The 16,125-nt window shown below is 41.8% G+C and overlaps 1 protein-coding gene across 1 annotated transcript in view; it reads left to right on the top strand.

Annotated features, from left to right (window-relative positions):
* Window positions 1-16,125, top strand: part of adamts6 (ADAM metallopeptidase with thrombospondin type 1 motif, 6) — a 61,650-nt gene that overhangs the window by 37,164 nt on the left and 8,361 nt on the right. The window contains exons 15-21 of the mRNA XM_056404184.1: window positions 3,009-3,111; window positions 4,576-4,709; window positions 8,132-8,255; window positions 9,017-9,097; window positions 11,238-11,401; window positions 12,968-13,106; window positions 14,881-15,010. Of these exons, the coding sequence (XP_056260159.1) occupies window positions 3,009-3,111; window positions 4,576-4,709; window positions 8,132-8,255; window positions 9,017-9,097; window positions 11,238-11,401; window positions 12,968-13,106; window positions 14,881-15,010 (875 nt within the window). The remainder of the gene's footprint in view (window positions 1-3,008; window positions 3,112-4,575; window positions 4,710-8,131; window positions 8,256-9,016; window positions 9,098-11,237; window positions 11,402-12,967; window positions 13,107-14,880; window positions 15,011-16,125) is intronic.

Below are 16,125 nucleotides of genomic sequence, written 5' to 3'. Positions count from 1 at the left end.
TTTATTTTTGTGATAACGATACAGAGGTAATTCATCTTAACAGAAATATAAGAAGAATAAAATTAGAAGCATAATAAGAAAGAACAGGAACAGTATAAAAACACAGATTATCAAACGGATAATGTCTAATTAAAGTGCATGATTAAATAATGATTCAATATAAAGTGACTGAGGTGGCTGGTCTTGTTGGGGCGTTCTGACCTGGGATGGATTTTGCCTGATGCTGCAGAACTTGTTCTGTTGAGGAGAAGGCTTCACAGAAAGCGGCGAGCAGCATCACAGCACCTTTAATCTGTCTGACACGCTTTCTTCCTGGAACGCCGGATAGACGATGATAAAAACGCACAGGCTGTGAATCAATATTCCCCCTGGTGACTTTTGGGTCGATCCGTCTCTGTATCGTCACGTTATAGTTCACATATTGTTTGTGACATCTCACTCGAGTCGACGGCGATGACCGTTTCAGAGTGTATTTCATGAAAAGCAATTCACAGACCCCCCGCCCCCCCTTTTTCTTTTTTTTTTTTTGAGGTCTGGAGCAACGCTTTAAACAAATATTTAACATGGCTGCAAGTTGAGATCTCTGTTCAACTATTTCTAGGTGGCCGTTTTTTTCACAAGGTGAAAATTGAAATAGTTAGGGCCCTGGTGGACATTTAACCGCAAGTCTTAAAAATAACAGCTGAGAGCAAGCACTGAGTGTTTTCTTTGGAAAACAAACAACACCCCTAACCGCTATTTCATCACACTGACCACACCTTGTCCAGGGAAATGTGTGTGTGCGTGTGTGTGTGTGTGAAGTAGAGAGAGAAAAAGCACCAGATGTAGATACAATGATACATACTCTCTCTCTCTCACACACACACACACACACACACACACACACACATAGATTGATGTTTATATCCCGGCTATTTTTACACTGATCAGTGCTCAGATATTTGTTAATGGTGCCTCCCTCCCTTCCCTTTTACTACTATGTTTGCCGTGTGGAAAGTTGCTTCATATGAAAAGGCTGCTCCCGTTAGCATAAAGCTTCATTGATTGGCTCCAGGCCCATTTGACGCAGGTCATAACTGAGATTAAAGGGCCGCTCCAACAGTTTAGTGATGTACTTCCATTAGTACTGAAGTGAAAGCTTTGACCTGCTGTCGGCGCCGCAGGAAAAATCAGAGGATCTATTATGAGTTATCAAGATTAATCGTCTGCGCACCACGAACATCTCTACCAAAGTTCGCGTCAGTGCGTTCAGACGCTGTTGAGATATTTCAGTCTGGAGCGAAGCTCCTCCAACAGCTTCTCTAGTCCTCCTCATTACATGTAAATTCATCAATATAATATAAAGTGCTGGTAAGTCAATCAACAGAGACCAAAGTTTTGATAATCTATAAATCATTTAAGTCATTCATGAAGAAGGAACTCCGAGCAGAACCGAGCTCTGCTTCCAGCTGTTTAAATGAGAAGGCTTCGGTGCTTTTCTCTCCGGGTTTTGGACTAATGTTCTAAGACATTTTTATATTTTATTAATCAAAAGATATTCAACAGGTTAATTCAAAATGAAAATAATTCTCGCTTTCAGCCCCATTAAAGTTTTTTTCCTTTCTTCCTTTAAACACGTGTAAATCTCATTTGAGCCTTTGTTGTCATTTCAACACACACTTGTAATAATATTATTTAGTCTCTTCTGACTCAATCTGCATGTTTGATGTGCAAGTTGAAAGCTGCCATATTGGCGAAACACTTGAGTGGTAATGAAAGTGGCTCGGCCTCCCTGTGGCCCGCTCCAAACGTGGAACGCTTTCAGCATGTGAAATACAGCTTTGACCTGAGAGCTTTTATTTGTCCTGGGGGAGAGTGTTTTGGGGTTTCTAAGGACCTTTTCACACCAATAAAGTGCTTCTTTTCCACTTTTTACCTCCTCTTACTGGAGCAACATCCACACAGCGGAGTCCCATCACAGATAAGTCAGTCCGGAACCAGAGCCAGAACCAGAGCCAGAACCAGGTCTGCACCAGCCTGTGCTGAGCTGAGCTGCGCTGGGTTTCTACCTCCTCTGGCTCAGTTTATGTTTCTAATTACCCGGCCAAAGAAGTGCTTCATTATCCATCATAAATCCACACATGAAAACAAAGCAATCTCTCCAAATGCAAAACACACTTTTCTCAATTAGGAATTCCAAGAAACAAGTCTGTTTTAGTGTCTGAAAATAAAATGTGACATTTTAGACAGACTTTGTCCAGTTATTAATAATGATGTTGTCTGTGCAAATAAAAACTTCCCAGAATAAAGAAAGACTCTCAGCAGATAATTCACTTACTCAAATGGTAACAGCATGCTAGCTAGCAGATTTTAAAGAACCACACCAGTGAGCTCGCAAGCTTTAGCTGCTTTAACACAAATCACATTTCCCTGTGGTTTGAGGCATTCGTTGTCTTTTATTAATTTCTATGTGATAATAAAATCGATTGGCAGACGCTTTAAACCTGTCGGAGCTCTGTAATCAATCACAGCAAACGACCAGTCAGCAAAACTCTGCGACAATAATGCGACCTCGGCAACAAAGTGATGCAGGTTTGATGTTCATTGTGATGGATTAAACAACTCAAGAAAGTTTCTTTTTCTTTTTGTTACTTACTTTTTTAATAGAAATGATTTTTTTTAATGGTAATAACATGCAAAAAATAAACGACAATGTTTTAGCCACTGTGACATTTATATCATAAATAAACATGAACTCTTGATCCACATCAAAGACAACGAGTGTATGAAATATAAAGAGGCAAAACAACAGATGTATGTCATAGTAGAAAAGTCGGTCTTTCTCCATCTGATGGATCTCTGTGATGATTTGAAGCTAACTGAAGATAATTGGATAATTCATGCAAGTACAGAAGTGAAAGAAAGCCACTGGATGCTTGAAGCAGCCGCACTGATTAGTCATAAACAGGCTGTTGAAAATCAATGTTAGCGTCTCACTGTTGTAAAATATTAACTCTTCCTTTTCGCAGGCCTGTCCTGTGGGATCTCGGGACTTCCGAGAGAAGCAGTGCGCCGATTTCGACAGCATGCCTTTCCGTGGGAAATACTACAACTGGAAGCCTTACACCGGTGGTGAGTTCATGACCGGGGATGTGATTGGATCATTAAAGGGGGGCAGCTATGAAACTATGACAAACCACGGTACATTTAGGGGTTGTAGCTAGTTTGAGGCATGTGGTGTGTCATTTTTCTGCATTGTAATTTAAATGACTGGGAAATATCCTATTATGCTAAGCTAACCGAAGCTATTTAGCTAGCCGTTACGTCTGTCTGACATTATTAGCACGACATTTTGTAGTTTGTGTCATGTTTTTATTTCCGTGTACGTCTTTTAGTCTGCAGTCTAAACAGGTCGTATGCTACAAAGCTACGGTTACTCTTTTTTCCATTAGCTGCTTCATTTAGCTGCTCAACAGTTACACCTGGAGGTTAGTGGGTGTAAATATTTAGTAATAATCTCTATATGTGAACTACTTCCTGTGGTGCGACTCGCTTTAATTCAGTGCTGTGTAATTCCTCACTTAATAAACACTTAAGTTACAGGTTTGAAGCACTCGCTCCTGAACATTTCATACATCCAGTCTCTCTGTTTTTCAGTGCTGAGCTGTAAAACTTTGCTGTCATCCTTTTTTTTTTTTTTTTTTTTTTTTGTGTGTGTCACAAATGACAGCCCGCAGGCCGCCCTCAGTGTAGTTAACACCAACAGTGGGAAGGATTCTTCGGATTCCTTTACACTGTGCTGTGTTCGAAGACCCTCTCCGGTCGACCTGCTGCTGGTCCAGCCTGGAAGATTTTACATTTTGGACAGATGTCCTGACACAGCTCATGTCAAGAATCTCCCTGGAGAAGGACTGCAGCTCATTCTTTGGTCTATTCTGGATCAGCACTTATCTGCCTGAGCCAGAATAAGTGGAAATGCTATTGTACTATCACAGATATTGGCAGGAGTTTCGCAGTGCGGGCCTTGTGTCACCCCCTCCCCCCCCTCCCCCTAAGTTCTCCCCTTGATGTCTGCAGATCATGGAAAATATCCACTTAACTAAAAACACAAATAGCTCAAAGTAAAAGTGATAAGAGTTTGAAGCATGTAAACACAGCTTTTATTTTCTTTTAGTGATGGAAGAGCTTAAGTTACATCTCCTTTATCACGCGGGTCTGTTTTGTCAAATCCATCACCTCCTGACTTACAGCGCTCTGCGGGCTGCGAGCTGTCGTGTAAAAACAGCGGATAACCTGTGTGTGGATGTCAGTGTAGCTGTTGCCAGCGTTGTCTCTGATGGTGTCAGCTTTTGCGGTGACGTCATGTTCGGAGGTTTTACACCCCCCCCCCCCCCCCCCCCCCCCCAACATGATTATTATTGTCAACAAGTCGAAAGGAGATTTCAGAGCTGGCTGCAAGTCCTGGAACAACAGCAGTGTGTTTGCTGGTCTCTATGTATTGTTAGGGTGTATTAGGTCATGTTGTCTGTTTCGTGTGTGCAGGCTGTACTGCAGATAACCGTGAGCTCTTGTCTGTGTGTACTCTGTGTAACCCAGGTGGTGTTAAGCCCTGTGCGCTGAACTGCTTGGCAGAGGGCTATAACTTCTACACAGAGCGCTCTCCTGCAGTCATAGATGGCACCCGGTGTCAGGCTGACTCTCTGGACATCTGCATCAATGGAGAGTGTAAGGTAAGGTCATATATGATCCGTACGGTCGTTTACGAGCCTAAATCCACATGATCAGTTCTCTTGTATCAAGCTCTTGAAGCTAAAACTACTTATTTCTTTTATTACAAGTTTGATTCCTGCTGCTGCAGACATCAGCTGAAACAGTTAGCAGCTAACAGAAATTGAATCAAGCAACTATTTTGATGATGCATTCACTGTTTAGGTGATTTTTCAAGTTTGAGCTTCTCAGTTTGTTGCACCTTCTGCTTTTCTTTGTCTTGCATGATGGTAAACTGAACTACTTTGAACAAAACAACATATGCGAAGATGACTTTGGGTTTTAATTCATTTTTTTTCACTGTTAAGATAATAAATGTTAATCGCAGCCCTACATTACACGCCTCGGATCACTGCGATATCAGAACGCAGAAACATTTGTTAAAAATACGTCTAATGGGCCAATAACTAAGTAGCAGTTGGTTGTGCTCACTTTTGTTTTTATCTCCCAAATAAAATGGTTTAGATCATGTGGCTAAACTGTTGGTTTGTTTACAAGCAGTCTGAAGGCTTGTGTTCCTTACAAATACAATGTTATCATATCGGATGCAGCTAATGCCTGGAGCTACCAAAATAAAACCCAAGTCGGACAGTAATGGACCATTTCTCCTCGTAGCCACCAGCCTGTCGTAGTAGAGATTCAATGATGATTTTGGTTTATAAAGTTATAAAACATTTGTAAACTTTTAATTCTGTTGGACGAGAAAAATCCCAACAGAAGGCCCACTTATTGGCTTTTTGTGGGGCTTTCAACCGCATGTCACGGTCTTCCTCAGCGGACGGAGCAGCGATCATGTGACCGAAGTTCCGTTTCCAAAGTCACATGATGACAGCTGAGCCAAGTCTGCCCGCTGAGGAAGACTGTGAGATATGGTTGAAAGCTCTGGGGAAAAAAGCTGGTTGAGTCGTATCTCAGACAACTGTTGCTGTAACTTTTTATTTTTATTCTTATCTTCCTCATTCGTTCTCTAATTCTAAAACAGAATGAAGCATCTCAACAATAAGCGAAGGACAGACTCGTCACTGGGCTCTTGTGATTGTTTGTGACTTATATTTTTTGTCTGTGACATTTTGGCTCTACGTTAGCTTGACCTGGAGAGAGTTTCCTCGGCCTCCGTGCCTCGTAAACACGGCTGCACAGAACCGCACCATTCTCCCGTCAAGAACAATCGGACCTTTGAGTCGCTGATTGTGGCTGATAGTGATCGAATGACTGGCATTGGTCTGTCTGACTCTTATCAGGGCTCTGCAGCCTCCACCAGGATTGTTTTGTGATAAATAAAACAAAAATCATTGTTTTGATTGAATAATGATTTATATATATTTGAAAAGGCCGATTTAATAACAAGGCAAAATAACATTTTATTGAAAGGAGTTGGCAGTTGGTGCTGTCTCTGTTTTCATGAGCATAAATCACTTTGTACAGTTAGTGTGTGTGTGTGTGTGTGTGTGTGTGTGTGTGTGTGTGGAGATGATTTTTTTTTTTTTGTGTGTGTGTATTTTCTAAGATGCAGCTGAAATAACTTTTTGGTTCCTCGCTTTAAGTATTTGCTTTGACTTCCACCTGACCGTACAATTTGATTCCTGTTTGGCATGAAAATGTTGTGTCTGTGCCCACAACATTACTCTGATTCTAATATAAAAACACAACATGGTGTGTGTTTTAATGGGAAGAGAGCTCTAAGAGGTGGAATATTCCCTACCAAAGGAGCATTACAGGTTTATTTCCAGTCTGAGTCCAGCACGTCGTTTTATTTCAGAGGCTGGCTCTCTGGGTTCGCTGCCACACCGTGATAAATCTCTGGAACACTGTCTGCTTGGAAAGCTGTCAGAAACACTCAAAACTGCTATGTTGTGCACATGTGCCGGAGAGAGAGAGAGAGAGAGAGAGCGAGAGAGCGAGAGAGAGAGGAGAGATAGAACCGGGGGAGGTCCAGAGGAGGAGTGGACGTGTCAGTGACAACAGTAATCCTCCCGGTTGTATTGTCACACAGTATTAAGTTGATAAAGTTGTTATCAGACAGTTCAGACTGGACTATTTACTCTACACTGCATTCACCCGCTTTACTCAGACGTATGCGATCAATACAGTCATTGTTTGCTCCATAAATCATATTTTCCCAGAGTCCTTGTTGATGTTAATAAATGTCTTGTTTTGTCTGAGGATCTTTTCACTTTGCAGGGAAAAAACATTAGTTACAAGTTACAGATTAGTTCTCGATCGACTGATTGATTAATCATCTAACTGTTGCAGCTCTAATATGTGTGCCTTATAAAATCCACACAGTTGAAAAGAAAAAAAAGGAGGCGTCTCCATGGTTTTGTACACTTCCGCCTCCTGACAATCCCACAATGCAATGGGCTCTGTTGCATTGTGGGATTGTTTTGACTCTACACCCGGTGGAGATGATGCAACATGATGATGATTTGTCAGTGTCTGAAAGCTCAATTTCCTGCTCACTGCAGAGTGAATGACTTAATGTCTGTTACTATTCAAGTGTCCCATTGTTGTTTAAACTTCAGACATATCGTACATTCAGCCCAGACATAGAAACAGTGTAAAGATACTCCAAGTAAACGTATAGTAGTTTTGATTTTAAGTGCACTAAAACATTACGAGTGAACTTGTTGAGGATCTGATGCTGAAGAAGAACTCGGCTTCAGTCTGTGAAGACATTACCAATCAAGCAGCGATGAAGCAATCACTACAAATTGAGCACAGATAAAGTTTTAATGAACTCCATACGGCCTCCATTTTGAAATGTACTTGAAGGCCAACAATTTTATATCTGTTACACTGGCAAGTTTAAACACTTGGAGTCCATCATTTTTTATGAGCTTTCCTATGATTACATGTAAAAACCTGCTCGTTAACCAGCAATTACAGCTGTAAGTGTTTGTATGAGTGCAGTTGTGTTCAGGATAAGACTGATGTTATTATTAGCTGACGTCATGACGGTGTTTGTGTCATGGTATTTGTTAACAACAAGAAAAATATAAAATAACGACAGATGAATCCTTACAAATTCCACGCTTATAGTACATTAAAACACTGATAAGTAAGTAAAGAACTTCAGTAAATGTACTTTACTTTCTGATTATATATCTGATAGCTTTTCTTTTTGTTTTTAAAGGAACAGGTTTCATGGTATTCATGGTGTCTGCTTAGCATAGCTTAGCATAAAGACTGGAAACAGGGGGAAACAGCTAGCCACCTACCAGCACCCATAAGGCTCAGTACACACACAACTGTATAATTTATTTATTTAATCCATGTAGAAATCTGACTTTAGGAGATTTGTAATATAAAGTCATGTTTATTTCCAAATCTTGAATCCATTTTTTCCAGCCTTCAATTAAAACAATGCTTCACTCTCTTTCTCAAGCACGTGGGCTGCGACAACATCCTGGGATCCGACGCTAAAGAAGATCGATGCCGTGTGTGCGGAGGGGACGGCAGCACCTGCGAGGCCACCGAGGGGCTCTTCAACGAGTCTTTACCCAGAGGAGGTAAAACACATCTGACCGCAGACGCGCTTGTTTTGGGACGAGAGGCTTTTAAACGGCTTTCCGTCAGATCTGCGCTGACGTGTTGTACAGCAGCTTTCAGGCCTCTTTGATTCACTCGGTGTGAAAAAGGGAGAAGCAGAGAGCGTGTTTTGGTTTGATGACCACATGTGACAAACTTCAAGTCACCGGAGATGACCGTGAAAAAAAAAAAACAAAATAACTCACTGTCCTTTTTGGCAAAGCGACTTTTGTCCAAAATCCAACACATCCCTGAAGCCAGGGAGATAATCTTTCATGGACATGTGCCTTTTTCACCTTTGTCACTCACCAACAGAGCATATGTTTTTGGCTGTTTAGAATTATGTTGTCAGAATATGGATCAAAACATAATATTTTTCCCATTAATTACATCATGGAGTGAAGAAATCGGGAGTAGAGATAGGGGCCAGGCGTTGGCTGTAGCCTGAGGTCGTCTATAGAGACCAGGAGAGAGAGAAAACTCTTCTCCTTCTATGGTATGGCAAGTAAACCATCTAAAAATACTGTGTGTGCATGTGTGTCTGGACATAAAAAAAAAGAAAAAAGGAGGGGATTGTTTTGTCCTCCTGCTTTGTCCTTTTTCGGCGATTTGGAATTTATTCTATAGGTACTCCTACCGAATATGATATGTGACTTTCTGTCTCCTGTGTGATGTGAAATACGTCGGAATTGGAGGGAGGGGGAGAAATACCACTTTAATGAGGAGTGTCCTTGTCTTCCAGGCTACATGGAGGTGGTTCAGATCCCAAAAGGATCAGTTCACATCGAGATTAAAGAAGTTGCCATGTCCAAGAATTATATTGGTGAGTGATGGCCTCGAAAATGAGTAAGTCACATTGATAATTAGACTAAAAATGCACTATTCTTTTTGGCCTTTATTGTTATTAGCCACGTCATTGGCGAGGCTCTAGGGATGTCAGTGTTGGTCTGCTGAAATATCTGACTTTGATTATCTCCTGATCTTTCATCTAGAGCCACTAACAGGTTGATATTTTTGTTTTGCAGTGAGTTTTTTACTTCACAGATTATTGTGAAAATTGGTAAAATTATTCATGTCTCCCAGAAGGATCCCCTGACTATCGGTACAGACAATCATGGTTCCCAGAGGATGAATCCTAAACACTTTGGTGACCCTCTTACTTTTTCTTCTAGCGCCACCATGAGATTGACATTTTTGTTTTGCAGTAACGATGGATCACCATGACGTTTTAGTACAGATATTCATGGTTCCCAGAGGATAAATCCTAATGACTTTAGTGATCCCCTGACGTTTCCTGTAGTGCTGTAAACAGGCAAAAATAAAATATCTCAACATCTACTGGATGGATTGATCCCCCGAGGAATGAATCCTAATGACATTTTTCACTCCCTTTACTTTCTCTCTTGTGCCATCATGAGATCATGATATTTGTGGTTTTCGAAAGAGGATGATTGTCTACTTTGGTTAATGACCTAATACTGCATCTGCAAAACTAACGACTTTGAGTTGAGCATACTAGCATGTTAGCATGGTAAGGTAGCGGTTAGCTCACAACACCACCGTGTCTAGGTGAAGTGCAGCTGCACGGAGCCAGCTAGCATGTCTGCAGACAGTTTGTCTTGTTTCATTATCTCTCCATCAGTCTCAGCAGACCCTGTAATTCACTACAGTGTTATGAATTGGCAATTTGCGACATGAAGCTGTTTCATATTATGTGTTCTGTTCTGTCAACCACATATCCAGGGATTTCCTTGTGTCTTTGTCAAGAGCAAATTAGAAAGTGCCATCATTTAATCTCTAATGTGAAGCCATAAGAAGGAGAAAAAAAAAAATTAAAAAACCCCTCACTGGATCTTTGCATGTGTGATATCGTCTTGGCAACGAACTCGTCCGTTCCATTCCAGACTAAACAAAAACTGTTTGCACCACTGGCAGCGTCAGAACCAAAACAATCAAACAACCGGATTCAATTAAGCCCAGTTCTGTGTCTTTTCATTAAGTAGAGACAGACATGTGACAGCGTGTTGAATTTATAGCGGATGGTGTTGATGGAGGGCTTAAGTTACACTTTGAACCGGAGAGCTGCATCAGATTTATAGGGCCTTGGTGACAGCTGCCTGGTCCACCAGGATTATGGAGGATATGATGTCTATATATCAAAGTTTAAAGAGTGCAATTTTGGCTGTTGTGTCGAGCTAGATTTTCCCTTCCAAGCAATTTGTAACTTTATTATGAATTTCATCTGTGACCCCATTGATAAAGATAATATTTTGCTTTTGTAGCATCATCTGAGTCCGTGCTATTTAGGTCAGCAAAGTTTGCATTTTTAAAAATGTTTTATTAAAGCAAAAACTAAGTGGGTTAATGCAAAAATAGTACTTGTGAAGACTTTTGTAAACTGCACTTTTCAAAATAACAAAGCCACAGACGCTCACAGGTGCCAGATGTGCAAGAAAATGAATTTATTGAGAAGAGAATTGAGGTGCGTTGAAAGTCGAGCGAACTGTTGTTCATCTAATCTGCGTAAATGCAGCAGAGGGGGAATCTGGAGAGCGCGAGCCAGAGAGACAGAATAGCAAGAGGTTGGATCATTTCTCCTCAATTTGGCCCCACGTCAATGCAGAGAAAGTGGATATTTTCAGATCTGTTGTGCTTGGAGACCAACTTTTGTTTTGACAACCAGACGGAGCGGTATTCACAAGGTTCGTCCAGACTTTCACCTGAAGTGTGTTTTCTCTCTCTTCCTAAATTAGACGTATGTACGTGTTGGTGCACGTGACTGTCTTCATTTTACGGTGTGTTTCTGCCCAGTCTGTCGGGGGGGGGGGGGGGGGGGGGGGGGGGGGCGATGAAGATGAACGATGGCAGTGACATCACGTCAAATGATTGTCTCAGCTACCGTTCCTGTGTGCTTCTGATTGCGTCCTCCTGACGGTTGTTTCTCGGTCTCTGTGATCACGTAGCTTTGAAGTCTGAGGAGGACGATTACTACATCAATGGGGCGTGGACCATTGACTGGCCCAGGAAGTTCGACATCGCAGGTACGGCCTTCCACTACAAGAGACCTTCTGATGAACCGGAGTCTTTAGAGGCGCTGGGAGCTACCACTGAGAACCTGGTTGTCATGGTAATACAACATTTCATTGTCCCTAAACACAGAGATGTCTTCTGGATGATTTAATGTTTATATAGGTTAATGTTAATTATTTCAACTTTGCCTCTTAGAAATCACATTTTTCTTCTGCATCAGTTCGACGTGGCTGCTGACTCCAACGCCAACGCCGCTATGTCGATGTCAGAGGCGCGAATGTTTTGTCGGGAAGTACACGGTGTAAAATTGACCCAGTGACCTGATTTAAGCTGCTCAATGTTTTTGTTTTTATCAGGTTTCTCCAAAAACATAAGTTTGATTTTCAGCTGTTAGCAGCACATGCAACAAAACGTTCAAGTTCAGCGATCGGATGTTTGGATGTTTTCATCCTTAAAAGTCGTAGTTGACTTCTGTCCTTAAAGGTACCTGTGGAGTTTTCAAGTAAACAAATCCGTGTTCATAATGTAGCATGTTCACATGTTTTAACATATTTTAAAACCTACATTTTTAATTTGCGTTGTCGTGAGATACAAACAAACTGAGGCTCAGCTCATACAATCATTGCTCTACTAGTGGACAAAATCTTCACATGGTACCTTTAAGTTTTTGTGCGCACAGGCTCGTTCCTTTGACTTCGCTCATCTTTTGTATCGATGGTTGAGATGTTGGAGTTTCATCTCTGTGCTACCAGCAGTAACACTGACTATAAGAGGGACATCGGGAATAACCTCTCTCACTTTGCAGCTCTGTATTGAGTCCTCTCCACTTCATGCTGTTGGTCTGCGTCAGTCCACTGAAACCCAAACATCTGGGTGCTGACCTTAGATGACCCTCAGCCAGTGGTTTGGAGGTTGAAAACTATTTATATGAAGATATTGAAAAGAAAACGTTTTGGTTGAGTGGAAACATAATGTCACTTGATTTAGTGAGTGTCTGTATCATTGTATGGGAAGTCTGCACGTGCATGCATTTATGTTTTTTAATGGGTTTCAGCACATGATTGTGTGTTATGTGAGGCAACTGTACAATTCCTTGCCATAATATTCGGTGGTTTCTGCCTTGACATGAATGTTGAACATACCAGACCACACAGCACCATTGGAATAGACAAGCAACTGACCGCTCAACCGCTCGACTGCTAGCCATTTCTTTGCGGCTTTGCAAAGCTTTGCTTAACTTTCTCAGTTTCAGCATCCAGCAGACTGATATAAACCCACCACTGATCTGGACTGTTCACACTGCTAGGATCAATACTGTAATGTTACCAATGGATCATGTGAAAGGGGTCTGATTCTGAACTTCCCCCCTCATGTTTAGCATCCTTCAGCTCATGGTTACGGTTTTGTACAACTGTAGTGTTTTTTGTTTTGTTAGCAGCTAGCTAGCAGCTTAAAGAGCCAGATGTTTCTCTTATGAGTCGGTGGAGACCAAAACAGATCTAAGGCGAGTGAATATGGGGCTTTTATCGATCAGGTTATCGGTCAACTCCAAACTTAACTAGTTAGTGATAAGTCATTGTGAGTCCACTCTGCATGACCAGCCATGCTACTTCCCTTCCTCCTCCTTCTCCTCACCTTGTATCTGCTGCGCTCCTTGTTTCAGGTCCTCCTTCAGGAACAGAACATGGGAATACGCTACAAGTTCAACGTGCCCATCCAGCGCACAGGAAGCGGCGACAACGAGGTGGGCTTCTCCTGGCACCACCTGCCCTGGTCCGATTGCTCGGCCACCTGCGCCGGAGGTAAGTCTCGTCTGTTTCTGTCGCACTCCACAAAGGCAGCTCACTTTACAAGATCTTTCATGCATTAAGTTACTCTATATTAATATTAAGGTGTCAAATTGGCATTTTTATCTCTTCTTTGTTTATTTTTTAATCGACTGTCACATTATACAGAATTTATTTTAAGCAGAGAACCGTTTAACTGCCAGGTACATGACACACAATATGTTTTTTCCTCCCTTTTTTTATTCATAAACACTGATTTTTCTAAAACTTGTTTAAGTTTTTCATTATCAAAGCGTATTTTCTTGTGAGAGAAGGATTCTGTCTTCTCAGTGTCGACCTTCTGCTGAGCTCCGGTGGCCTGTTTGCCTTTTGAAAAAGAGCACTCCAAGCATTTTGGTGTTGAATACCATAACACGTTGTGGGTGTTTAAATTCTTTTTGAATATTTCTAACCTTCTCAAATATTTAATACTTCATATCTTGTGTGTGTGTGTGTCATTCTGTAAATCTTCCCCAACCAATAATTCCACAAATGCTGAAGAGCAGTGTGTGGAAACCCAGTATCATAATTTGAGATGGGTTTCCAAAATCATTACTTTATAGCCCGGAGATTCAGCCCTCTAATAAATTCAATATGTATATTTTCCATATTTTAGCCAGAGTAATGAATATGGTGTAATTTCTGTGAATGAGCTGCTCTGCATAGCTTCTGGTTTACCAGCGCTGCACACAGATACGGCCGCTCTTCCAGAGCGCTTGTCCTACAAAGTCAAACATTCAGAATCTGAAACCGCAGCGAAATGTTGACCATGGCCTCAAGAATGACTAAACCAAACCTTTTAGCCCAAAAGCAATGGGTTTCATGTAACAATAAATAGTGTTTCTTCCCAGTTGTCAAGCGTGGCCTGGACGGGTTTGTAATATTTTGTAAAAGCATGACTGAATAAGCATGTGGGTTTTTCTGAGGAAGGATTTCCAAGTCCAGTGCAGAAGTTTGAAGCTATGCCTTAGATGGGGAAGCACACACGGCCTTCCAGCGTCATAAACATGCCTTTGCATTGTTGATCCAAATGATCTAATTTGTGTCTACGGTGTGTCTCCGAGCGGCACGGAGCTTTAAATCAGAAAAATGTTATTTAATCGTTCACCCATTCGATACAGCTAGCTCAGCTAATCATGCAGTGTTGTTTAATATATCACCACGCTAATAAAATCCATGAAAAACACCTTTTGACAGCCTTACAACTGAAACTCTTTTTCCCCTGTATTTCACTTCAAGCACAGATGGGTAGATTTTCTATACTTACACACACACACACACACACACACACACACGCACACACACACACACACACATCCATATCTCATTTCAGCTGCCAGACAAGTCTGCTGTGGGATATGTCCCACGAGGGTCCAAACAGACCCTTTCTGAGTTGGTATGGCACACACACACACACACACACACACACACACACAACACACACACACACACACGCACACACACACACAGTGGGAGGTGTGACACCGATACGGTAGCCCTCACTCTCTCCATCAGAAGCCAAAGTAAAGAGCTCTCCGCTCTGTAAAAGTGATTTGCCAAGATATCCTGCAAAGAATCAGGAATTTACATGTCTGGATTTACTACAGACTGAAAGCGATACCATCTCCGCTCAAACAGCGCTTGACACGGCGTCCGGCTTCCATGTTTCTGCGGGGGTTTAATGTGCGAGATCAGCTGAGCTCTGTGCGGCCTTATTGATCAGCCCCCCCCTCCCCCCTCCTCTCTGCAGGTTCCCAGAAGCAGGAGGTGGTGTGTAAGAGGCTGGACGACAACTCGGTGGTGCAGAACAGCTACTGTGACCCAGACAGCAAACCTCCAGAGAACCAGAGGGACTGCAACACTGAGCCGTGTCCCCCAGAGTACGTATCACTCCACCTCCATCACTGTGTCGGTATCAATTGATTACTAAGTTCCCACAGCTCGTTTCCAAACATGTTGAATTTACAATGATATCAAACACAGAGAAGCAGCAGCTCGTCACGTTTAAGGAGAATTCTTGACACTTTCAGGTGATAAATGACTTAAATTAATAGATTACCATCATCACCTTCATTAACAGCCATCAGTTATTTTTACATTGATTAATTAATCACTCCTTCACGTCCTGTTTCTCCAGCTTCGTTCAGTGCTGTTATATATATATACTCAGAACGAGTGTGTGGATGTGATGGTGATTGTGGTGACGTATCGTAAAGCACTTTGAGTCGTCAATAAGACGAGAAAAGTTTCTGCAAGATTAAACCAAACCAGTGAAAGTTTGCAGCCTGTTAAAAAACAAAACAGTGAGCGACGAGACGCTAAAACGCCACGAGGAAATCTACGTCAGGCAATGACTCCCCCCCTGCGGGTTTGTCACCACCAGCAACACCCTCCACATCACACACAGACATTTGATCCATTGTTCATATAAAAACAAATATTGAGTGTAGCAGCTTTAAGTTAACGCCTTCAAAAGAAAAACCCTCCATAAAAATGAGGCTGACTCGTGATATTAATTTGCCTTCAATGAGCCCTGGTTGTAAAACGTGTTTGGAAGAAAATAATGAAATAAAACGCCCGTGATTTATAATGGCATATGTTAACTATTTTCAATGTTTGCCTCGTGCCAAAAATAAGAGCCCTGAAAATAACCACCTGTGTTTGATTGTTTTGGCTTCTTCGCTCGATCCTCCAGGGGTAATATACACGTATACAGGTGGAATATGAACGTGTGTTTTGGTGGCCAAATGTCCGTAAAACCCCTTGCGCTGTGGCTGGAAGCGTGGCCAGACTCGCTTCAATCATGTCTGTAAAAAGAGGGATTAAATGCATCACGTTAATTAGTTTCAGACTGTCCGCGTATGAGAGCGAGTGTCGGTGTCTTTCAGCCGCGTCTCGGGCCAGAAAAACTGATAGTATCGTAAATCTACTGTATAAGTGGTAATTTGTTTTCATACATTCAGTCTTGGGTTATTTGTTTTCACATCTGTATTCA

Source organism: Seriola aureovittata, chromosome 18, assembly GCF_021018895.1.
Source record: "Seriola aureovittata isolate HTS-2021-v1 ecotype China chromosome 18, ASM2101889v1, whole genome shotgun sequence".
In the NCBI taxonomy this organism is placed as follows: domain Eukaryota; kingdom Metazoa; phylum Chordata; class Actinopteri; order Carangiformes; family Carangidae; genus Seriola; species Seriola aureovittata.
The sequence above is the reverse complement of the archived record's forward strand: the minus strand, read 5'-3'. Positions and strand labels throughout refer to the sequence as shown.